Raw genomic sequence first — 18,940 nt, 5'->3', positions numbered from 1 at the left:
GAGATGGACGAGGAGCACGAAGGCAGCAAGTGGGATGATCCTCTGGTTTTTTTTTCAGGTAGCAGCCTTAGTAACTTTGGCACGAGATGGATCCTTATTTTCAATGCTCTTAATAACTCCAACCGCAACAGTCAGTCTGACGCATGTCCCTCATAACAAATCGACCAAGAGGTGGGTACTCAGAGAAAGTGTTGACAACCATGGGCTTGGTGGGAAGCATCTTTAATAGTACCGGCATCTCCATCCTTCAAGAACTTGGGCTCATTCTCTATCTCCTTTTTGATCAAGATTTCACCGAATTTAATCAGCAATGTGGGAGGTGTGGCAGTCAAGGACTAGAGCATATCCATTTCCGATTTTGTTCAGGGTGGTTCACGATGATAACTTGGGAGGTGAAGTTACAAGCCTCCTTGGCGGGGTCATCCTTGGAGTTGGATGCAACAAAACCACACTTAGATAAAGGAAGAAGAAGATGAAGATGCCGAGAGAGAGATTGGAGCAATTATCGGAAGTGAGAGACAAGAAAGAGGTGGAGCAATTTTCGGAAGTGGGAGATAAGAAAGAGGTAGAAAAAGATAGAGGTGGAGCAATTTTCGGAAGTGGGAGACAAGAAAGAGGGAAAAAAAGAGAGAGGTGGAGCAATTTTCGGAAGTGGGAGACAAGAAAGAGGGTGAAAAAGAGAGAGAACATGTTGTCCGCTACAGTACCGGTTCTGCTACAGTGCCGGTCCGCTTCACTTCATAGACTTGACAGCAGTCAATAAAAGCGTGTTAGGCTTTATGCATCACATTCACCATGGCGGCTTTCAAGAGTTTGAAGAACGTAAACGACCTAATCGCTTGACTGCTCTCATTTCATAGACTTGACAGTAATCAACAAAAGTGTGTTAGGCTTTACGCATCACATTCACCATGGCGGCTTTCAAGAGTTTGAAGAACGTAAAAGACTTATTGATCTAGAACATAAGAAGTGTCAAATCAAGAGATTCCAGAACTGACTGCAACAGAGATTGAAGAGGCAAAGAAGTTACGAGCCAGTTTTGAAGAACGTCGGAGCAGCTTCAAGGGTTTGACCTGAATGTGACAGACTTGAATGATCAAGATTTGGTTCTTTTTTTTTTTCAATCAAACCCTTATATTTTTTTATGTGACTGAAATTAAGATTGTTATTCTCAAGATGTCTACGTATCCTTCTAAAGAATGAATCAAGTCATCACGTAGTTCAATGATTTTTTTTTGGGTGCCTCGTGCAGTTTAAGCTCATCCAAGCGTGGAGTTTTTTTTTTCTTATGCAGTTTAGGCTCGTGCAGACTTGGAGCATACTTTGTTGTTTTTTTGTGTGTCTTGTGCAGTTTAGGCTCGTGCTGCCTTGGAGCATACTTTGATGTTTTCAAGCATGGTACTTCTTCAAGAACTTGTCGTTGATGGGACCGATCCGCAAACCGTCTTCCGCCACAATTTTGTAAGCTCCATTGGTGTAAACTTCTTTGACGACGTAAGGACTATCCCACTTTGACTTGAATTTGGAGCCAGTCTTATGCGTCATAATGATGGGTCTTCGAATAACAAGAACTAAATCATCCACTTGAAATGACTGTGGTCGAACACCTTTGTTGAAGGCGTGTGACATCCGAGCTTGGTAGCATTCCAGGTGTTGGTGTGCATCAAGCCTCTTCTCGTCCAAAGCTTCTAACTCTTGAAGGCGCAACTTGACATTTTCCTCATTTGTGAGACCTTCTTGCAAAGCATTCTTAATGACGGGATTTATTTCTCTGATGGTAACACAGCTTCGACGCCATAGACAAGAGAATAAGGTGTAGCATTTGTGGCCGTCCGATACGTCGTTCTATAAGCCCAGAGAGCTTCGCCTAATTTCTCATGTCAATCCCTCTGCTTCTTGCTGACAGTTTTCTTCAGAATGTTACAAAGCGTTTTATTGAATGCTTCTGCCAAACCATTTGTCGGAGCGTTGTACATTGAAGAGAAGTGAAGCCTGAAGTGAAATTTCTTGCTCAACTTTTCTGTTGCGGTATTCGAGAAGTACTTGGCGTTGTCCGTGATAATGCATCGCGGTATACCATAGCATTGTATAATGCTTCCAGTAATGAAGTCCACGACATTTTCTTTCTTTATTTCTTTGAGCGGTATCGCCTCTGCCCACTTTGAGAATGAATCCGTGGCTGCCATAATGTACATATGACCAGCCGATGATTTCGGAGTGATGGGTCCGATTGCATCCATTCCCCAGACATCAAACGAGTGTGAAGCAATTGTCGGATGCAACGGCTCAGGTGGGTGATGAATGAAGTTGGCATGAAACTGACAAGCTTGACATTTTTGTGCATACTGCATATAATCCTTGACCATGGCGGGCCAATAATACCCTAGTCGTCTTACTTGAAAATGTAACTTTGGTCCTGACTAATGTGCTCCACACACTCCAGAATGAACCTCTTCCATGGCTTTGACCGCTTCATCTTTTCCCAAGCATCAAATGAGTAATTCGTCAAACGTCCTCCGATATAAAGTTTCATTGTAGTAGAGGAAGCGCGGTGCTCGCCGCTTGATGCTCCACCTTTGCTTCGAATCTTCGGGAAGCTTGTTGTGCTCAAGATAGTCGATAAAAGGATGCCTCCAATCTTCAACATCAATGGTGTGAACTAACACTACATGAGAACTGGCACACTGGAGTAAAGGCTTTGCTATCACGACCCACCTTTGGCAAATTGGGATGTCCAAAATTTCGTCTCCAGACAATGCCAAGGTCGCTGCCAAGTTTGCGAATGCGTCTGCCATTTGATTTTCTTTCCGTGGCACATGTATGAGTGTAACATAATTAAAGTCCTTCAAGAGTTGTGTGGCGAGTTGGAAATAAGGTACCAAATCTTCTTTCTTAACCTCGTAATTAGTGAGCAGTTGATCAATCACCAACTTCGAGTCTCCATACACTTCGAGACTTTGGATTTCAATTTCTAACGCTGTTTGCAATCTCATGATGAAGGCTTGGTACTCTGCGACATTGTTGGAGCAAAATTCCCAAAGAGTGAAAGAATAAGGCAATATCTGCTTTTGTGGAGAGACAAAGATAACACAATCCCCTGCTCCGTCTGCTCTAGATGAGCCATCGAAAAACATCTTCCAAGTAGGGAGGACCTCTGCAAGGAAGACTTCCTCGTCCGGGAATTCATCTGAGATTTCCCAATCCGCTGGAATAGGGTGGTCTGTCAAGAAGTCAGCCAACGCCTGTCCTTTCACTGCTTTAGCGGGCACATATACGATGTCGTATTGGTTCAATAGTAACGCCCACTTAGCCATGCATCCGGTTAGAACTGGTTTAGATAATATGAACTTAACTGGATCGGCTCACACCACCAAGTGCATTGTGTAAGCTTGCATGTAATGCCTCAACTTTTGAATGGCGAAGACGAGTGCAAGACACATCTTCTCTATCGGCGGATAATTCAACTCAGGTTTGGTGAGGGTCCGACTTAAGTAGTACAAGGCTTTCTCCTTTTTGGCTTCATTTTCTTGAGCAAGAAGGGCCCCAAGCGATCTCTTTTGAGCCGCGATGTAAAGGATAAGAGGTTTCTCGGCGATAGGTGCACCCAATACCGGAGGATTCGCCAGGTATTTCTTTATGCTCTCAAAGGCATTGCGACAACCTTCATCCCATACAAATAGAACATATTTCTTCATGAGTCGACTGAATGGTTAGCAGCGGCCCGTCAGGTTCGATATGAACCGTATGATGAAGGCAAGTCGTCCTTGGAGGCTTTTCAACTCGCGCAAATTTCTTGGCTCTGGCATTTCCTGGATGGCTTTGATTTTGGATTGGTCTACCTCGATGCCTCGGTGCTTCACGATGAATCCAATAAATTTTCCGGAACTGATACCGAAGGCACACTTCAAAGGATTCATTTTTAACTGGATTTGCGTAACCTGTCGAACATTCTTCGTAGATCTTGCAGGTGATCAATTCTTTTCTTTGTTTTGACAACTAAATCATCAACATAGCATTCGACATACTTGTGCAGCATGTCACCGAAAATTTTCTGCATAGCGCGTTGGTACATTGCACCGACATTTTTTAACCCGAATGACATGACCTTATAGCAATAAATTCCTTTGGGCGTTTGAAATGCAGTGAGTTCCTCATCCTCTAAGGCCATCCTTATTTGGTTGTAACCTGATGATCCGTCCATGAATGACAAAACCTCATGCCGGGTTGTTGCATCCACCATGAGCTCTATAATTGGCAGAGGAAAATCATTTTTTGGACATGCCTCATTTAGGTCACGAAAATCTACACAAACGCGGATTTTTCCGTTCTTCTTCTTGACATGAACAATGTTTGTGGTCCACTTCGGATATTGAACCTCTCTAATGAAGTCTACGACAATCAACTTATCAACTTCTGCTTCAATTTGAGGAATAAGCTATGTTCGAAAGCGTCTTTGTGTTTGCTTGGTTGGCCGAGCCTCCGGTTTGACAGCAAGTCAATGAACTGCTACCTTTGAATCCAGGCCAGGTATTTCTTTGTACGTCCAAGCAAAGACATCTTTGTACTCGAGCAACAGATCATGATATTCTTTTTCTTCTTCGGAACTTAAAGACACACTCACAAAAATAGGTCTTGGGTCTCCTTCTGTTCCCAAGTTAATCTCATTTAGTTCATCCATAGTGGCTTGCCCCCCGGCTTCAAGTTCTGGAGGAGCTTCATCTACTTCAATTTCAAAATCTTCATGATTGTCTTCCTCCATGGCATCTGCTTCTGCCACCGTGACATGATAAGAGATTTGGACAATGTTATCCTCACCGCCATTACCGAGGTTTCTATCTCCCTTTTGGCTAGTGAATATGATGGTGTGTTGCTTCACTTTGAGTTGATCTGTGGAATCCACTTCCAACACACAATGCCTCTTCATGCGTGACGGGACAAGACTTCGGATTTCGTTGCTCTCCGCTCGACTACAAGTCGTTTCCCTCTTGCATATTTGTCGTTCCTCAGGTGCTTGGATCATTTTCTGCGGGCTTTCCCGGAATGAGGTTTGACTTTTTCTGATCTTTGTCTGAACTTGACATCCTTTTAAATACAGAAGTCCAAGTGGTTGTACTACCGATGCGATTGAAGACTGAACCTCTACTTGTTATCATGTTCACACGATTAAAAACCGACACCCTTGTGATTGATCCTTCAATACGTTCAGATGTTGCTCTTCAGGAATTTGGATGAATGCGATCGAACGAGGAAATGCAAGGGGTTGACTGAACCTCTTGACTCTTATCTTCAACTACCTCGACACTGGTATGTTGCACATTGGCTCGCTCCGCCCTCATCCTTCCTGAAATTTTGATTGGCTTGCTTGAAGTGAAACCGAGACCAGCTTTAGAAGAATCAATTATTGCCCCTTGCTCTCTTAACTTCTTTTGTGACTCATCGAGCTCATGTGCCATCCTTGTTGCAGCCTGGTCGTCCGTTTTGCTTGATGAACTAAAGTTGTATCCGGCCTTTTTCTAACAGCTTGTATGCGTTAGGATCGAACCCTTCACTTGTTTTTTTCTTGGGCAGCGATCAATGTTCCGTCTTACCTTGAATTGGTTTGAAAAACCCCTTTAATGGCTGCTTTGTGGGATTTCGGTTACTCACCTTTATTAATGGCAATGTTGACTCCTCCTTCAACAATTTCACATCATCCTCTTCTAATTTTCGTGGGCACTCTTGTGACTTTGTCCCCACAAATGGGGATTCTCCCTCCCTTCGTCTAGACTTCGGAACATAGCGAAGGACCCGAAAAAGCATGGCTGGCTTTTCTTTCTGCAGACGATGTTGCCATTTTAGATGAGACTTTCTGCGACACTTCACCATGAAGCTCAATGTCTTTTGATTTGGCATCATTCTCCCTAACTTTAGCGGCTTTCCTCGTGGAGGGTACTCCGACCGGAATGACTTCTTTCATTGACTCCTCATCTGTGTAGAATTTAGAATCCACAAAGTACGATTCGGATTCTATGAAAGGTTTGGTATCTCCTACCACGGTTTTCACACCTCCGCGATAGAACTTGAAGCATTAGTGCAAAGTGGATGGCACGATTCCATTTTCATGTACCCATGGTCATCCCAACAACAAGTTGTATGAGGTCTTGGCATCGATTACATGGAACAAGGTGTTTGATTTTAGCTCTCCGATGTCCATGTCTAGTCTGATCATCCCTATCGCTCTTTGTCCTCCTTGGTTGAAACCTTGGATCATGAGACGACTTCTTGATAACTCATCAATGTTAATGCCGAGTTGATACATGGTTGACTTGGGCATGATATTTACTGCTGACCCTCCGTCTATGAGCATGCGATTCAACTTCCGCTCTCGCATGTACCCTATCACAAAAAGAGGCCGATTATGTGGCTTAGAGCCCAATTGGAGGTCATCATCTGTGAAGTGAATGGTATCACAATATGCATCACACGTGCTACATTCCTTCATGCTTGTAGAGTGTTTTCCTACGTCAACAAGCAACTCCACAAGCGCACATCTCGTTGATTTTGGCAATTGCATCAAGTCAGAGAGGCTAAGTTGGAAAGGTAGACTCTGTAATTATTTCAACACCTCATTCTTATTTAACACTTAACTTGCACCTATTTCTCTTGCTTCAGGCTTATCGTCCTCTTTGGTGCTGACTTCACAACTTGTGGCCATTGAAGTGACATTCGGTTGTTTTGTAGGCAAGTGTTCTTTTGACAAGTTCCGGCAAAGAGGCTTCCACAAATATGGAACGAATTTCATCTCAAAACGTCCTCGTCCGTTCTCCTTCCGTCATGGAGGTGATTTCTTATGACTTGGTCGGGCAACCGGTGAGTTCGGCATTATACCTTTGCGAGTTCTTCTCTGAGTGACCAATATCCATCCTTCATTATCGACATTAGAGGCAACTTGGAAGATAGGTGTGGAAGCATAACATTCTTTTTAACTTCTTTGGTCTTCTTATGTTCGTACGCCTCATTTGTGAAACAGAACGGTGCTTTCAGCGGGTGAAAAGGGAGTGGAACTGGCTCGAGCGACCCGAATGTTATGGTAGTGCAATTGACTTCAGCAACGTCGTTAACGTCCAGCTCAATCTTCCCTTTCTTGGCGAGGTTCATTATCAAATCCTTAAGAACAAAGCACTTCTCCATAGGGTGACTAACGAGGCGATGATATTTACAATACTTCGGATCGTTGACGCGATGCATATCTTCTGGACGCTTGCACTCCGGAAGATCTATGATCTTGTTTTCGAGCAGATCCTCTAACATGCCCACCACATCAGAGTCTGGGAACGGGTACGTCTTTCGCTCCATCTCCTTCAACGTGCATTTACTTCTATCGTAGGTTCGAGGAGGTTCCACCTTATTGAATTCTTTCTTATCCCGCGTAGAGATCTTAACCAGTGCAGTATTGATGATCATTGATTCTTTGGAAGGCTTCTTCACAACCTTGTCAAATCTGCTTCCGAAGACTTTGTCTTTTCGTTGGTCGACCAGGATTTCATTCTTTCCCTTATGACTTGCCAAGCTTAGCTCCATGTCGTGGGCTCGAGTAGCCAACTCTTCGAAAGAACGAGGTTTGATTCCTTGCAAGATGTATAGCAAATCAAAGTGCATGCCTTGGATGCACATTTCAACGGCTGACACCTCTGACAATCGGTCCTTGCAATCAAGGCTAAGTAAGTGACATCTATTGATGTAGCTGATCGCGGGTTCATCCTTCCGTTGCTTTGTGTTCGTTAGCTCCATCATGCTCACCGTCCGTCTTGTACTATAGAATCGATTAAGGAACTCGCGCTCCATTTGGTCCCAACTGTCAACATACTCCGGCTCTAAGTCTGTATACCACTCGAAGGCGTTTCCCTTCAACGAGTGAACAAACTGCTTGACAAGGTGATCGCATTCTGTCCCGGCGTTACTGCAAGTCTCCACGAAGTGGGCAACATGTTGTTTTGGGTTCCCTTTACCTTCAAATTGTTGGAAATTTGGTGGCTGATACCCCAGCGGCATCCTTAAGCTGTCGATCCTCTTAGTGTAAGGTTTGGAGTAAGTGAGGGAGTCACGAGAAGGACCTCTATATTGAGCCCTAATTGAGTTGGTGATGATGTCCTGCAATTGCTGGAGTGATAAGGAACCAAGCGAGTCGCCATCGTTCTTGGACATTTCTCCCCTTTCATTTACTTTGTTCCTGCCAGGCGACCCTTTGGTGGAGTTCTCATCATTTTGATCTTCCAACTTACTATAGAGCTCAGCGATTTGCACATCCTTTTCTTCAACCGTTTGGGTGAGCTTTTCAACCATCTCCAACAGATTAGAGAGTTGTTCCTCGATTGTGGATGCCCCCGTCACCAAGACCTGCGCATTGTCAGAAGAGGATTCATGCGGCATAGGATGAAAGTTATCGCCATCTTCTTTGGGACTTCCATGGTATGATGTCGTGCTTGATTCGTCATCAGAGAAAAAGTCTTCCAGGATAGGGCCGTCACTATGAACGGATATTGCTCATTTGGCTCATTCTCCTTTGATACTTGCTTCTTCCCACTTTGAGAGGCATGCTTTATTGCTCCTAAGCTCTCCAAGGTGATGACTGGTTGACGAGGATTACTAGCAAGTGCCAAAAATGTCATGGGTTGAGTTCTAGCCACGCTCCGGGTAACAAGGGCAATCGGTTCACTCTTTGATTTGCAGAATGCTTATTTGGATTTCTTGACCGGCTTGGCCTCTCCGCTTAACCTCTCGGTTGTGGACTTGGATTTCTTCAATAGAACGGCTTGGTTGTTCTTGGAAGCCATCGCACAAACGAAAGATTTCTTCGGAGAAGGAGATTAGAGGCCAAAAATGTCCCACTGGGCGTGCCAATTTGTAGAACGAGAATCTGAAAAGCAATAAGAATGCAGACACGTGTACAAATAAAATGTAATTTATTGAATATTAAGTGCGGGGTTACAATCTGTGTGAACTCCTCTGATTATATCTCTGTATATGACTTGGCTCAAGGGTGACGTGCACTTGATCTTGAGAATTTGAGTTTGATTTGGATTTGGATTTGATGAAGAACGAGCGATTTGGCCGCTTGATGATTCTTCGTGGACTTGAGTTTGGATTTGGATTTGATGAAGAACGAGCGATTTGGCCGCTTGATGATTCTTCGTGGACTTGAGTTTGGATTTGAATTTGATGAAGAACGAGCGATTTGGTGGCTTGACGATTCTTCGTGGATTTGATGATCTTCATGGACTTGATGATCTTCGTCGACTTGAGAGACTTCGGGATTTGTCGAGAGTGATCTTACTCAAGTGATTTTCTCTCTTCTTCTCCAGTCCTCTCTCTTCATGTTGAAGGGGGTATTTATAGTGTCAAGATTTCTATTTTGTAGAATATTTTAATGACACTAAAATAATAATTTTCTTTAATTATATAATTAAATCAATATGTATTTTCCGATTAATTTAAAATTAGTTATTCTCATAACTAAATTAAACAGAAAATAATTGATTTAATTATAGTCGTTAAAAAATTTATTAATTTAATCAAATGTCCGATTACCATTTCGAATCGTCAATAACATTCAATTTTCGATTTAAGTTGGAATCACGTAGCTTTGATTACGATCATCCGTTTATATGCTGACACAAGTTTTATTCGGATCCGCACCAATTTTGTTGACTTTTGTCCACGTGTGCAATTTTGTCGGGCTCTTGGTCGATTTAATTTTTTAACGAAGATAATTTACTTCATTAAATTTCATGTGTCTACAGTGCTCAATCCCAGACATATAATTCTTCACTTCCTTTCTGTTCATCCCCGACCAACACACGCACACACACACACATATATATATATATATATTTTATATCTAGAGTGAAGGTTCATTCTGAAATTACGGAATGAAGTTTTAATTTTTTCGGTCAAATTTTTTCACCATAAGTAATTCAATATTTATGTATGCTATTCAAGATCATTTCTACAAAATTTTATTCAATTTAATAATGGTTTAAGCTTTTAAAATCGAGATTTACACGAATGGTTCACGTTGAACAGTTTTAATTTGTTAATTAATTTAATTAGATTTCAATACCTTAATGATGTCTAAATTGGATAAAATTTTGTAGAGATAATTTTAAATAACATATCTAAATATTAAATCACTTATGGTGAAAACATTTGAGCAAAAAGTGTGTTAAAATTAAAACTTTACTCTGGATATGGACTTTGTATATATATATATATATAATATAATATAATTTAGCAAGCAATATGTACAACATTGAAAGGTAATTCGAACATGTAATCACCATAAGTAATGAAGTTACAGAATGAAGTTTTAATTTTTTTCAGTCAAATGTTTTCACTATAAGTAATTCAATATTTATGTATGCTATTCAAGATTATCTCTACAAAATGTTATTCAATTTAATAATGGTTTAAGCTTTTAAAATCGAGATTTACACGAACGATTCACGTTGAACAGTTTTAATTTGTTAATTGATTTAATTAGATTTCAATACCTTAATGATGTCCAAATTGGATAAAATTTTGTAGAGATAATTTTAAATAACATATCTAAATATTAAATCACTTATAGTGAAAACATTTGAGCAAAAAGTGTGTCAAAATTAGAACTTTACTCTGGATATGGACTTTGTATATATATATATATATATATATATATAATATAGTATAATTTAGCAAGCAATATGTACAACATTGAAAGGTAATTCGAACATGTCATCACCATAAGTAATGAAGTTGCGGAATGAAATTTTAATTTTTTTCGGTCAAATGTTTTCACCATAAGTAATTCAATATTTATGTATGTTATTCAAGATCATCTCTACAAAATTTTATTCAATTTAATAATGGTTTAAGCTTTTAAAATCGAGATTTACACGAACGGTTCACGTTGAACAGTTTTAATTTGTTAATTGATTTAATTAGATTTCAATACCTTAGTGATGTACAAATTGGATAAAATTTTGTATAGATAATTTTAAATAACATATCTAAATATTAAATCACTTATGGTGAAAAAATTTGAGCAAAAAGTGTGTCAAAATTAGAACTTTACTCTGGATATGGACTTTGCAGTCCCTATCCAGAGTGAAGCTTCACTCTGAAATTACAGAGTGAAGTTCCAATTTTGACACACTTTTCGGTCAAATTTTTTCACCATAAGTGATTCAATATTTAGGTATGATATTCAAGATCATCTATACAAAATTTCATCTAATTCAGATATCGTTAAGGTATTGAAATTAGATTAAATCAATGAATGAATTAAAACTGTTCAACGTGAACCGTTCGTGTAAATCTCAATTTTAAAAGCTCAAACCATTGTCAAATTGGATGAAATTTTGTAGAGATGATCTTGAATAGCATACCTAAATATTGAATCACTTATATTGAAAAAATTTGACCGAAAAGTGTGCTAAAATTGGAACTTAACTCTGTAATTTCAGAGTGGATCTTTACTATTCACTCTTAATAGGGACGGATGGACTTTGTATATATATATATATAATATAATATAATTTAATTTAATTTAGCAAGCAATATGTACAACATTGAAAGGTAATTCGAACATGTCATCACGAGTTCACAAGTATAATAGCTACCTGCAAACCAAGCACATCAAATTCTTTCAATCAAGCGAAAAAGAAAGAAATTTAAACCGTCTGAAGAAAGAATCAAGTAAGCAAAAAGCAGCTTGCCCCTTGTCAATTTTTCACACATATTCTAAATCAGCAGAAACAAATCAATAGAGGGCAGAGCAGCAGCTGCGATCTGTCCTTCAAGATCTTGCTGATCGGAGACTCTGCTGTCGGCAAAAGTAGTCTTCTTGTTAGCTTCATCTCCAACTCTGTTGGCGATCTTGCTCCCACCATTGGTGTGGATTTTAAAATTAAGTTGCTCAATGTGGGTGGGAAGAGAATTAAGATGACAATTTGGGACACAGCCGGACAGGAGAGGTTCAGAACATTAACAAGCTCTTACTATAGAAGTGCCCAAGGGATCATTCTGGTGTATGACGTGACTAGGAGAAACACCTTTACCAACTTATCAGATGTATGGGCTAAAGAAGTGGAACTGTACTCAATCAATCAGGACTGTGTGAAGGTGCTTGCTGGGAATAAAGTTGATAGAGAATCTGAGAGGGCTGTGAGTAGAGAAGAGGGCATCGCTCTTGCAAAAGATATTGGATGCATGTTTCTTGAATGCAGCGCTAAGACTAGAGAAAATGTGGAGCATTGCTTCCAGGAGCTAGCATTAAAGATAATGGATATCCCTAGTCTGTTAGTAGAGGGTTCTACTGTAGCAAAGAGAAACATTTTAAAGCAGAAACAAGAAAATCAAGCGCCTCCTAGTTGTTGCTCATAAAATGCAGCAGTGGGCACTAATATTGAAGCTTGACTTGCACATCATGTATATGTATATTTCCATTATTTTCCTATCTTACTGCTTTACTGCTCGTCTTGTTATTGAGTTTGCATATCATCATAACAACAGGATGGTGTCCATTTATCATAATTGAGATCTGTATTAGCTTATGTATATTGCTTTCCTTGTTCCTTAGTAATGTTTAAAACAGAAATGGCTGTATTTTATTTTTAGATATAAGCTTTCTTTTATTTTGAAAAAAAAAAGCAGAAACAAATCAATAATTAGATAGAAGCTGGTATGCTGATATAAGATACATTTTGGCCCTTGTTCTGATCATATAATTTGATCTTTCAAAAAAAGAAACCGGAAATGTTAGTATATGTTGTACTCACTTCCCCACTTTGAGCTAAAACAGGGACACTCACAATCGTGGTGGAGCTAAAGTTTTGAGTCTAAATGGGCCACTTACGATGTATAATATCTTGTGAATTCCCCTTGTGAATTAGCTAATAAAAGAAACCCACAAAAAGAGGCACCAAGGCCTCGAACCCAAAAAGGCTAAACCACACCATTGTGGAATAAGGTATACGGTAAAATTTTATTACATTTCTTCTAGACATCTAGTTCATATGGACAAATCCGATCAATCGATGGTAATTGTACTCTTTATATTTGCTTAAATATTAGGGGTGGGCATAAACCGAATTAAACAAAAAAAACCGACCGAATTGAACCAAAAATATGGTCCGGATAACCAAACCGAAGAGATGTAATTTAGAAAATAAAGAAAACCGAACCGAAACCGGTTTTAACGGTTTGAAATGGTTTATGTGATCAAACCAATCGATTTATAACCGAATCGACCGAATTTAATTTAAGGATTTAAAAAATAATAAATAATATGTATTAGTACAAAAAATAACAAACATAACATAGAAGGTTGTCTATCGCAGTTGGTAGAGCGCATGGTTGCTATATTCTAGGTCAGGAGTTTGAATCCCTACATTGACATTTTGATGTTTTATTGAAAATATCTATCAAAATGAGAATAAATATAATCTTTACATAGTTATTAATGAGAAGTGCGTGTGATGTAGTGATTTGTGACATCATCTTTAAGAAGGAGTTTGAGTCTCACCTCTTGAAATTTTTAAATTTTTTACATATAAGAGTGAACCGAATTTCGGTTAAACCAATTATTTCGGTTCAGACTAATTCGATTTAGTGAATTGTTTGAGTTTCTAAAAAACCGATAAAAATAATTCGGTTTCGATTTCGACAAAAAACCGAAGCATTATATGTCCAGCCCTATTAAATATAGCAATATAGCATAATTTCATTGTCCTACTGATGCGTCTTCCCTCTCTTCACGGGAAGAAGATGAAGAAGCAATAGAAGTCCACAAAGTACTACGCTCACATGTTTTGTTTCTTGTGCTTTTCCGCCCACCACACCCATCAAGTTGGTGTTCTTCTGCATTTCAAAAACCCTTATTTACTAGCAACTACATGATATCTAGCAACTGAAACGAACAGCTAAGAGAAATGACAAATCCGTCGCGATTTATACCTTCAAATTGCCAAACTGATTAGCCTTCCCCGGTTGTTCTTTTGCTTAGATAGGCGCCCACAGTAATGCATGGGTTGTACATTTTTGTCTTTTTATAGATTTTATCTAAGAGACTAAGACCAAGAATACCTACGGTTCATGGAATCTGCATTCATATTCATTCTTCATAACCTTTATATATCTTAGTTTCGAGTTGCATTGCCCTATTGCATCAATTTGTGGCCTATACTGGCGCAAGTCAGGAGTTCAACCAAAATCATGAACAGGGTTTCATTTCCTTGCCTCGTTCTTGTTCTGGCACTTGTTTTCGCGTGTAGATCATCAGCAGCTTTTAATTTGAGCATGGGATCCTCTCTTTCAGTCGAAAATCCATATCAAACTTTATTGTCGCCAGACGCAGTTTTCACCGCTGGTTTTTTTCCGGTCGGTGTAAACGCGTTTTGCTTCGGAGTATGGTTCTCGGAGCCGTCAACCAGTACTCATAACCTCACCGTGGTGTGGATAGCAAATCGTGACGAGCCGGTCAATGGTCAACACTCCAAGCTCACCCTGCACAAGAACGGAAACCTTGTTCTTTCCGACCTCAACCGGTTCACCGTGTGGTCCTCCAACACAGCTTCAAACTCGTCGGCGCACTTGCACCTCAGAAACACCGGCAATCTTGTTCTCTTTGCCGCGAGGCACAACGTCGTTTTGTGGGAAAGCTTTTCTTCACCGACGGACACACTTTTGCCTCAGCAACTGTTCACAAGAAACACACAGCTCATTTCCTCAAGAAGCGTCACCAACTATTCCTCTGGCTACTACTCATTTTACTTCGACAAAGACAACACTCTTCGTATTCTCTACACTGGCCCCGATGTTTCAAGCCTTTTTTGGTACGATCCATGGCTTCTGAGTTATCAAGCAGGAAGATCCACATATAACAACACTCGTATTGCAACTTTTGACAGCTTGGGAAGTTTCACTTCATCAGATAATTTGATCTTTTCGACAATTGATTACGGTGCAAAATTGCAGCGAATATTCAGGATGGATCCTGATGGTAATCTCCGAAGTTACAGTCGAAAGGGGCTAGGAGATGAATGGAATGTTACATGGGAAGCAGTTTTACAACCATGTAAAATTCATGGCATTTGTGGAGCTAATAGCTATTGCAGTTATGTTCCTAGTACAGGTAGGAAATGCTCATGTCTGCCGGGTTATATAATGGTTCGGAATACTGATTGGTCTTATGGGTGCAAACCGGCTGGTTTTAGTCTGTCATGCAAGAGTAATGCAAAGAAAGAGTTTGGTTTTGTTCACCTTCCACGTATTGAAATGTATGGGTATGATTACGGCGTCTATGGGAACTACACATTAGATCAGTGTGAAAGTTTGTGCCTAGACTTGTGCAATTGTACTGGCTTCCACTACAAATTTGGAGATGGTCAGTATCAGTGTTATCCTAAGGCGCAACTGCGAAATGGGTACCGATCGCCTGCCTTTGTTGGGGACCTGTATGTGAAGCTACCGAAAGGCCTCCTCAATGCTACCTTTAGAGATCCCAACAACATGTGCTCAGCCAAACTTACGGAACAGCTTGACAGAACATATGAAAGAAGTAATCCGAATGGATCGATCCAGTTTATGCTTAAATTTGCATCTGCTTTGGGAGGATTAGAGGTTGTTTGCATCTTTGTTGTGTGGTTTTTTGTGACAAGAAGAAGCAGCGGAGATAAAAAGGATTCAGAGTTGGAAGTACTTGCTCAAGGCTACCTTCAAGCTGCCGGTGGATTCAGAAGGTTTACTTACTCCGAGTTGAAGAAGGCCACAAAAGGTTTCAAAGAAGAGATTGGCAGAGGAGGAGGAGGAGTTGTGTACAAAGGCATATTGTCTGATCAGCGAGTTGCAGCGATCAAGCAGCTGAATGATTGTAATCGAGGGGAAGCAGAGTTCCTTGGTGAGGTAAGCCTTCTTGGCAAGCTCTACCATATGAATTTGATTGAGATGTGGGGGTATTGCGTGGAAAACAAGCATAGACTCTTGGTGTATGAGTACATGGAGCATGGTTCCTTGGAGAAAAATCTATCTTCGGATGTGCTTGATTGGAGAAAGAGATATGAGATTGCTCTAGGGACAGCAAAAGGCCTTGCTTATCTCCACGAGGAGTGCTTGGAATGGGTTTTACACTGTGATGTTAAGCCTCAAAACATACTCTTAGACTCCGATTACAATCCAAAGGTTGCGGATTTCGGGCTGTCAAAGCTATTAAACAGAAGTGAGCACACCAGCTCGGAGTTCTCGAGGATTAGAGGAACCAGAGGTTACATGGCTCCAGAGTGGGTGCACAACATGCCCATCACTTCCAAAGTGGATGTTTACAGTTATGGGATTGTTGTATTAGAGATGCTCACCGGAAAGAACCCAACTGAAAGTAATGTTCAGTGGGATGAAGGTGGAGGCGAAACATACAAGAAAATTATAGTACAATCGGTGATGGAAAAGATAAATTTAGCAGCGCATCATGCAGAGACCAATATGGGAGGTGAAGATGAAGAGAAGCTAGAAATTCTTGTTGAGGTGGCACTCCAGTGCATACAGGAAGACGGAAATGCAAGACCCTCTATGAGTCAAGTAGTAGAAATGCTTCTACATCGTGAATTCTAGGGATTGCCTGCTGCTCATATGGTGTATGTTCAGCTACATAGTCATCAAGTTCAATTTTAGGCTCGTCAGCATCTCGGCGTCATTGTTGCTTCCAGTAAATCCAGTTTCAATTTTGTTCAATTCAAAGTCTGATTGGATAAATTTGCTTCTATTAGGTTTTCCAATTTTGTGTAAGAACATAAACACAAACTGGTAGTGACGTTTCCAGATTATGATCCACCCAATCACTCTTTTTATGTCAAGGAAACCAAAAGCTCGTCATCCCCAGTTGGTTACTTCTCTTCTGTACACTACCAAAAATTATTCCGACTGCTACTCTTAACAACAACAAAAAAAAGGAACTGAAAATTTAATAACAGGGAGCTTGGCTGCCTAACGTTTTCAGATCAGGTTTCTGAATTGGACTAAACTCTGATCACCACCTTCATTCATAGATTTCATAATCCTGTACTACTCCACTTTGCTAATCCCAATCCGCTTTACAACTGCGTTTCTAATGGCTGCTTCAGTGTGCATCATCATCCCTTTGTTCTCTATCCCAGACATATAATTCCTCACTTCCTTCCTTATCATCTCTTGCATCACTTCCAGAAATTCTGAGCTGAAGAATTGCTTATCAAACCCCACCTCACTACTCTTCTGCTTGCTTTCACGCTCCGCCGCAGCTTCTTGAGCTTGAACCGAATGAGCTTCAATCACTTGAGGCTGATGATGCGCGATTTGGGGCTTGGGGCTCACAATCCAGCTGGATCCGGATCCGGATGCTGATCGCTGATGACTCGGACCTTCACTGGACCCGGGAAGCGACAAGCTCAGCGAAGTCGGTGGATCTACCACTAAAACGACCGGCGCAACAGGCGGAGCGACGGCTACTGTCACAGGACGGAACACTTGCGAGGGAGGAACCACGCCGGGCAAACTAGAATCACTCAAATCGGATCCGGATGGGCTGCCCGGGTTCATGAAAAGACCCGAGACTGTAGTACCCGCCCCGACGCTGGCGGATCTCTTGAGAGGCTGCTCAGGCGACATGTCGTCCGACGCGGAAGAGAATTTGCGCTTGAGAGTAGAGTTCCAGTGGTTCTTGATGGCGTTATCGGTGCGGCCATTGAGAAGGCGGGAGATGGTGGCCCACTTGTTACCAAACCGGGCATGGGCCCGGAGAATGATGTCGTCCTCTTCAGGAGTGAACGGCCGGTGCTCCACTTCCGGCGAGAGCTGGTTGCACCACCGTAGCCGGCACGACTTGCCGGATCGACCAGGGATCGATTTGCTGATCAGAGACCAGTTCCTGGGGCCGTAGTTCTGGACCAGCCTCTGCAACGCTTCGTCCTCCTCCGGGCTCCACGGACCCTTTATCCGATCCGCCGCGGCTTTCTTGGCCGAAGATGAAGAAGAAGAAGCCATGGATGAAAGTAACTCTAGAGCTAAAAATTAAAAATAAAGATAATAAAGATAAGAGAGAACTAAATCGATAATTCTGATTCTGTACAAAAAACAAGGGGCGGCGGTGGTGATGGTAGAGGCGGAGCCTCACCTTGTTGTGAGAGAGAAGAGGGGAGATACAGGGGAAAAGGGGTTTATATACGAAAGACTAAGGCAAATTAGGGGACGGGTGATAGCCGGTTGCGCAACCGGTCTGAGCCGTTGAGATGGGGATTCTTTCTGGCAAGGCAGTTACTCGTATACAGCTGTTAAACTAACACGCGTCGCTTCCGTTCCCCTCCGTCTTACACGTATAATACAAAAGCACAATCACACCCTCTTTCTCTTTTAATTGTTTTCCTTTAATTTGAAGTTTAAAAAACGCAAAATTTTAATTTGACGTAACTGATAATTACGATTTTTTAGGTTTCAGAAATAATAAATTACTACATCTGGAAACTCAACATAATTTTACTACATGTGTTAAACTCATGTCACTGGAATTAATTGGATATATAACTTGATGATTTCTTCATACACATATCAACCTATATATACTAATTTACGAATTCACTTTCCGGGTTTCACTCCGTAAAACACGTATCATGTTTCCCGCCACTATACATGCCAACACTCCCCCTCAAGTTGGTGCATACATATCGACCATGCCCAACTTGCTAAGTGAATCATAAAAAACACTTTTAGACACTCCTTTTGTGAGCATATCGGCAAGTTGCTCTTATGTGGAAACAAAAGGAAAACTAATGATCTTTGCGTCTAGCTTTTCCTTTATAAAATGACGATCAACCTCCACATGTTTTGTACGATCATGTTGCACAGGGTTATGCGAAATATCAATAGCTGCCTTGTTGTCACAGTACAGCTGCATAGCACT

The 18,940-nt window shown here is 41.0% G+C and overlaps 3 protein-coding genes and 1 pseudogene across 3 annotated transcripts; 2 read left to right on the top strand and 2 right to left on the bottom strand.

Moving 5' to 3' along the window:
- Nucleotides 1-54: 54 nt before the first annotated feature.
- On the bottom strand, nt 55-3,314 carry LOC126784274 (elongation factor 1-alpha-like; annotated as a pseudogene).
- A 3,451-nt stretch (nt 3,315-6,765) lies between these two features.
- Nucleotides 6,766-12,497, top strand: LOC126784273 (ras-related protein RABC2a-like). Its single transcript, XM_050509751.1, has 2 exons — nt 6,766-6,849; nt 11,770-12,497. The coding sequence occupies exons 1-2, from the start codon at nt 6,766-6,768 to the stop codon at nt 12,397-12,399; spliced, it is 714 nt and encodes a 237-aa protein (XP_050365708.1). The 3' UTR covers nt 12,400-12,497.
- A 1,220-nt stretch (nt 12,498-13,717) lies between these two features.
- On the top strand, nt 13,718-16,620 carry LOC126785232 (putative receptor protein kinase ZmPK1). The gene has a single exon (XM_050510854.1). The coding sequence runs from the start codon at nt 14,230-14,232 to the stop codon at nt 16,618-16,620; it is 2,391 nt and encodes a 796-aa protein (XP_050366811.1). The 5' UTR covers nt 13,718-14,229.
- Nucleotides 16,621-16,749: 129 nt separating this feature from the next.
- Nucleotides 16,750-18,173, bottom strand: LOC126785248 (transcription factor MYB44-like). The gene has a single exon (XM_050510876.1). It carries the CDS (start codon nt 18,025-18,027, stop codon nt 17,071-17,073), a length of 957 nt encoding a protein of 318 aa, XP_050366833.1. The 5' UTR covers nt 18,028-18,173; the 3' UTR covers nt 16,750-17,070.
- Between the last annotated feature and the right edge of the window lie 767 nt (nt 18,174-18,940).

Source organism: Argentina anserina, chromosome 2, assembly GCF_933775445.1.
Source record: "Argentina anserina chromosome 2, drPotAnse1.1, whole genome shotgun sequence".
In the NCBI taxonomy this organism is placed as follows: Eukaryota; Viridiplantae; Streptophyta; class Magnoliopsida; order Rosales; family Rosaceae; genus Argentina; species Argentina anserina.
Note: the sequence above shows the minus strand (reverse complement) of the source record. Positions and strands in the feature narration are given on the sequence as shown.